Genomic DNA, 6,655 nt, shown 5'->3' with positions numbered 1-6,655 from the left:
ATTAAGATGACCTAAAAAGACCTGCATTGTTAGATCTGAAAGCTGTGATTAACAAAGAAAAACCAAGGTGAGTTGAAGGTGATGTGAGGTATTTCTGTACAACTAGTGACAGGTAGCAGAATGGTGTAAATAAAGACTTACAAACAAATTTTAAACACTTCCCTCATCAACCGCTTTGGATAAACAGGTTCCCTCATCCTAACTTGCACCATTGCCTGTATCGTTGGGCCAAACTGAGCTACCCAAACAAACCGATTGCAATTCCTTTTGGTGTCACTAGGGGCGCTAAAATGGCATCCATCTGATGTATTCCAAACAGGATAAATTTGCCTCTGAAGGCCACTTCGGAGTGAGAACAATCATGGTTGCCATATTTTTAAACCTAAGTGCTCAAAACTGGCCAATTGAAAGGGCCCTTCGAAAGCAAGGATTTTGAAATCTAACGCAAACTGTAACACTAAATTCTGATTGGTTAACAGGCCTAACAAAGCTGTCCGACTTGAAGAAAATAACGGTAAGATGAAAAATATGTTTAGATATTAATAGGAAGAAAGAACCATGGCTCATCTCCCCAAAAGAAGAGGGAGTTTGCAAAACATGAGCTAAAAGTGAAATTCCCAGCATGTTTAGCTGTTCAAGAGTGTTTATCCAGGAATCAATACGTGATGACAAGACCCTCATAAGCAAACACCTTGTGTTTCATATCTCCTTCTGAATCAATGCTGTACAAACAGCCATCTGTTCCTCTCCCCTATGTTGATAAAGGGGTTTCTCGTTTTAGCTTCCACACATATGAGAACTAGAGAGACCCAATGCACAGTCTGGCTCTCAAATATTACTCCGCATAACTTGCTGTTGTTGGAAACCATCATGCTGGATGTTGACCAGACGTCCAAAGGTTCAACAAAAGACATGAATAGCTTATTAACCATGGTTTTATTGTAGTAAAAGTGTAGTAACCATGTTTTTTGGCATATTGATTACCATTTGTATAACCACAGTTTTATTACAAATACCATGGTTAATTTGTGGTTACCATGGTTTAACTGTAGTAACCATGCTGTTTTTGGTTTAATTTGTTGTAAAACCATGGTTAATTTTCATAAGGGTTGTCTTTGGCCTTGCTTTGACCTTCTATTGCCAGTGTGAGGAATGAACCAGAAGCAATATCAACTGATATTTCATACCCTCAATTGACCTTTTTATAGTTTTAATAGTAAAAGTAAATAGTAGTGTGCAAGCATTCCATTAATAAAGTAATTTGCAGTTTGTACAATATATCATGTACTATGCATCTGCCAATTTGTAGAACAAATTAGAACCAGCTAAATGACTCATCGTACGTTTTATTGGTGCTTTCCAAAACATCATTATCTCTTCACTGTAATGTCAACTTGCCACCTGAAGCCATTCTGTTGCAAAACATTAAAGATAATGCCATTCTGGTGAACATTGGAGAAAAACTATTCAATACTGCATACCTATCACTTATTTTCTGTTCAGGCCAGTTGTTTCCCAATTTTGACTAAACAAGTACCTTTATATGTCCATTCCTACAAAAATGAAAAGATGCTTGGCCAAAATTGTCACATTTTAATGGACAGATGTTTTTGTTTTACAGGAATTTGAAGCTATTTCAAAACCCATATACGTCATTGCTCACATCATACATGTAAAAAGTGATTAAATTACATCAAACATTTCTTATACTGCACAAACAAATTTTAAGTGAAACAAAAGAAACATTTGATCTGTGTACATAGCAAGCGAACCTATATTTCATAACCTCAGGGTTGACTTTGACTTGGCAGTTTCGCAAGTCCTCAATCTGAAATATCACCTTAGTGTTTTTTTTAAATCTGACATTTAAACATCCTAAGAAGTGATTAGAGAAACATTTAAGGCAAAAAGCAGAGATGTGTAGCTATACACAGATTAGGATATTGTATTTTGCATTAATAAAATAATTTGAAATGTTTTCCACCATGACATTAAATGTTGACGATTGACACATTATCTCATTGCCACAATGCAATGTCATTCTCAATACCATTACGGTAATGAGAAATTATGAGGTAAATGTCATGAAAATATTGTTGCAATGCAAAATGGTTCTAAAACAAGCTTCATTTTCTTTAAGCCAAGAAAGCTTTTATTTTCTTTTGACTTTAGAGTGAAAAATGTCCATGTTCTTGATATGCTTCATGAGATTCACCCGGTAATGACTGTGGCCAAGACAAGGCATCAACAATGAGTTGTGAGGAACTACAGTATATAAACTAATTTGACGCATCTCAAACGCCAGTCCTGAAGCAATTGTCCAAGCTCATTTTAAACAGATTTCCGTCGTTTTCCGAAGACGTTATTGATGAGTTTGGCCATGGATTTCGAACCGCTAGGACGGCGGCGGCGCTCCTTTGCCTTGCCTCCCAGACTGGCATTGCGCACGATCTTAGAGAACATGAGTACCACCTCCTGGTAGTGCTCCGCAGCAGACAACTCGTAAAACTGACAGCGGCCCTCGGACGCCAACTTCTGGCCTTCTTCCCTGTCCACTTCCCGCATGTGGCACAAGTCTTGCTTATTGCCCACCAGGAATATCACGGAGTCTGTGTCCCTGCTGTCACAAGGGTAAAAACATCACTGAAGATGTTTCACTATTTGCTACTTGCTAAAGTATAGCTTTATCAGATATCTAAATATGCTATTTTTTATTGCTTATCAGATTAAGGTAAACTTAATTTGAGTGGCTGATGTTCCTTTATGCATTTGTTTGGCAATGCTTAATTTACTATAACCAAAGTAAAGGAGCAAAAAGAAAAGCCTGAAATCCTATAAATGATGAATAAACAAATAAATGTCAATGTGAACAGAATAAAAACAGATGGCCATTCAATATTCCACGTATTTCTGCTATAAAGTGAATTTACCTCAAATGCATCTACTTAATCATTGAAAATTTCTCAATAGCCTAAGGCTAAACTAAAAATAGATGTTTTTCATTGAATCTCTGAGTCACCAGCTCATCCACTCATCAACACTGCCCACATACTCAATTCAACAATCCTCCTCAATGTGAACAGAAGCTGGTGAATTATGGACACCCACATAAGAGCAACACTTATATATAGACAGAAATAGACGCATCTTTTGCTGCCTGAGGGTGTTGTTGTGAACAGCATGTACTCAGAGTGGCCGCTACCTTTTAGATCCTCCCAGGTGAAGCTCTCGGATCAGGTGCACTATGGCTTTGGCCGTGAGGAAGGAGGAACGATCGCTGATGTCGTAAACGACCACAAAGCCATCGGCCCAGTGGATCTGCTCATTGAGTGTGGACTTCCCCTCGCATGGCTGCACAAAGAAATCACACATCGAAATATGTTTTACAAAACGAATATAGTCCATAATTTATATTAATGCTTCCACCAGTAAAAAAAAAAAAAGTCTATCCCCTGTTGTCCTCTCACATCAAAATCCCCGGTATATTTCTTTAAAACTGTTTTGGAATGTTTTTGCTTTTAAACAATGCTTGATCTGTGCATATTTCTCACCTGATTCAGAAAAGACAACTTTTTCACAGGAGATTGCAATATTATAGATAAGAGGTAACGGTTTGAAGTTAAAAAGAGTCTTAATGATGGATTGGTTTCTTACAAACATGCAGCTTTTCACTTCACAAGACATTAATTGATGGACCGGGGTGGTATTGTGTATTATTGTGGTGTTTTATCAGCTGTTTAGACTCTCATTCTGACGGCACCCATTCACTGCAGTGGATCCATTGGTGAGCAAGTGATGTATTGCTAAATTTCTCCAAGTCTGTTCCAATGAAGAAACAAACTCATCTACATCTTGGATGGCAAGGTGGGTAAATTTTCAGCAAATGTTAAATTTTAGGGCGAACTATTCCTTTAAATCCTCCAAAAATTGTCCCTATGCTGTTTTTAAAGAAAACCCAGGGACAAGACCAAATAATTTTTCCTAGTAATCTACATCTATGCCACAAATACTGTCTATTAAGCTTAGCTTATATTAAACCAGCAATTTGATTAAATTGGATTGTGAGGAAAATCAGGATAATCAACTGGACCCCCAAGAGGCACAGATGGTATCCAATCACATAATGGGCAACAGATTGATAAAATAATTGGATTTTATCCAAGAGGAAAACACACTCATCCTCCTAGACTGCATTTACCTCATTGTAACCACATTAATAATATATATATATATATATATATATATATATATATATGTGTGTGTGTGTGTTAGGCTCAGGAAGGAAAAAAACTCATATTACCTCACTCTTGTGTGGTTATATAAGGGTTATTTCCAAATAATAATATAAGTTATCAAGGCTAATATAGCCTTACAATCCTGAGGAGGGTTGACTGGTGCATTATATACTGCTAGCTGTGTCTGGAGCTTGCGGAAAGATTATATAAGGCAGCGAGACCCACAACTCTGCAATACTCATTAACGCCAGTATAACAGACGGTACGGCTTTCTTCTGGATACACACTAATAGTTAGTAGGTTAACCCTTTTTGCTTTTGATGATGCCAAAGTCTCTGGAAAATGTCTAAACTAGGCAAGTCTATGAAATGGGCTACTTACAGTAAAATCCATGTACATAACACACACAAACAATGAAATTCAGTCTACATGTATAAACAGGCAAAGGTTCAGTAATCTTAAAGACAGATCACTGGAATATGCACAGTTAGTCATGCTCACTTTAGCCCACTAAACTATATGGTGCTTTATGAAGGCACTGCCTTGATTACTATTACAGTTGTATAATAACAGTTGCATATTATCCACATACCTGAGAACATGGGTCATACAGTTCGAGATTAAGCTGTCGTCCATCAATAGACATGCGCTTTCTGTAGATGCACTCTGTAAAGGCAAGAACAGATTACATCAGATACAAAAGATTCCTGCACATACAGTAAACTGCTGTGATTCACTGGCACTCTGTGTGTAGCCTACTTGGCACTGCATACATTAGTGCCACTGCCCTTGTAGAGCATTGCTGGGTGGTCTCACAGACCTCCAGATATAAAAACAGGCAGTCAAAATTACACAAAAGCAGATTATTGAACTTTTCAGTGACTGATTTTGCGAACATTTGGTTACCCACCATATACCTCATCAGTCCTGCACACTTCTCCAAACCTATAAATAGACCTCTCTGAACAACAATAGTGAAAATGCCATATGAAAACAATATCACAAATACCTGATGATGATGCATATTCTCCAATAAATCGCCTGGTTAGAAATCGAACGATAAGTGCTGTAAACGTAGAGAAGAGAACAAAATATGAAGCATATTCTTTTTGTAATCTGTACTGCATATTCTACATATAGCATAAATTAACGCATAGAAAGTATTTTAAAAATACATATATTTAGATACAGGCCTAATGTATAAAAATAGACATACCTGATTTTCCGACACCCTCGGATCCCAGAACTGCAACTTTTATGGCATTCATTATGATTTGTAGAAACGCCTCGAGTTCGCGAAGGAATGAAACTCAAACGCGTCGACTGCGTTTAACGCACGCTCCACATTTCAGTCGCTGTGCGAGACGCTTTAAAAACAGTGGAGACTGAAAGCAAGAATGGACTGCTGCATCCTCTGGTCGTTCAGAGCCGTGTTGATCAGGTGTTTGTCAGACAGACTCTCTGCTCTCAGCTCGAGCATTCTCAGGATTCTGCAGCTGGAGCCAAAACATCGCAGGATCTGAGTGGATGTGGACGGCTGAAAGAGGCTGCGCTTTGTTGTCATGTTTTTTTTTTTTTTTTTGCCAATTTGCTGTACCATTTCATTCATGGTTGTAGCTACTCACAAACATTTTGTTCTTGTATGAAATATGTGACAACCATAATGCTATAGGCTAATATAACAAAAAAACAAACAAAACAAAAACACTCGATAAACATTAAAAAGGCTACATACAACAACAACACATATTAATGAATGCACACTCAACAAACAATAAGAGTTTTATAAAATCATAGTATTTTTTTGGTATGTTTGACTGCAAAGGTGGGAAATTTTAAATTTTCGTGTATATCTGTTTTTATAGGCTACACACACACACACACACTAGTGCCGTCAAACGATTAATCGCGTCCAAAATAATTATTTTTTTTTGGTTACATTAGTGTCAATTTTTCGATATTGAGATTTATACATCATTTTGAAAGCTGAATAAATAAGCTTTCCATTGATGTATGGTTTGTTAGGAAATACAAATCTTTGAAAATCTGGAATCTGAGGGTGCAAAAAAATCTAAATATCGAGAAAGTCGCCTTTAAATTTATCCAAATGAAATTCTTAGCAATGTTTATTACTAATACAAAAAGTTTATATATATTTACGGTAAGAAATTTACAAAATATCTTCATGGAACATGATCTTTACTTAATATCCTAATGATTTTTGGCATAAAATAAAAAGCGATCATTTTGACCCATACAATGTATTTTTGGCTGATGTCAGACTCCTTGTGCAAATAAAAATCTCACTGGATTATTGCAATGCATGACAACATGAATGTTTGGAAATGTAAACTGATATTTCCTACTGACACATTACAGCAAAGGATAGAAATAGCTGACTTTTAGGTGGTGAAAATACT

General features: G+C 36.8%; 1 protein-coding gene across 1 annotated transcript; it reads right to left on the bottom strand.

Annotated features, from left to right (window-relative positions):
* Positions 1-1,329: 1,329 nt before the first annotated feature.
* LOC306858365 (ras-related and estrogen-regulated growth inhibitor-like protein) lies at positions 1,330-5,766 on the bottom strand. Its single transcript, XM_079398872.1, has 5 exons — positions 5,452-5,766; positions 5,245-5,301; positions 4,828-4,901; positions 3,203-3,351; positions 1,330-2,620 (listed from the first exon to the last, which is right to left on the bottom strand). Exons 1-5 carry the CDS (start codon positions 5,501-5,503, stop codon positions 2,332-2,334), a joined length of 621 nt encoding a protein of 206 aa, XP_079254998.1. The 5' UTR covers positions 5,504-5,766; the 3' UTR covers positions 1,330-2,331.
* Positions 5,767-6,655: the final 889 nt, after the last annotated feature.

The sequence above is a fragment of the Barbus barbus genome, assembly GCF_936440315.1.
Source record: "Barbus barbus genome assembly, chromosome: 39".
Lineage (NCBI taxonomy): Eukaryota > Metazoa > Chordata > Actinopteri > Cypriniformes > Cyprinidae > Barbus > Barbus barbus.
The sequence above is the reverse complement of the archived record's forward strand: the minus strand, read 5'-3'. Positions and strand labels throughout refer to the sequence as shown.

Bases quoted from the DNA above. Each gene is read 5' to 3' on its own strand.
- LOC306858365 (XM_079398872.1), bottom strand. From the start codon at position 5,503: ATGAATGCCATAAAAGTTGCAGTTCTGGGATCCGAGGGTGTCGGAAAA. The intron at 5,302-5,451 runs GTATGTCTATTT...CTACGTTTACAG, and splicing joins CGAGGGTGTCGGAAAATCAG to CACTTATCGTTCGATTTCTA. The intron at 4,902-5,244 runs GTATTTGTGATA...TTGCCTTTACAG, and splicing joins AGAATATGCATCATCATCAG to AGTGCATCTACAGAAAGCGC.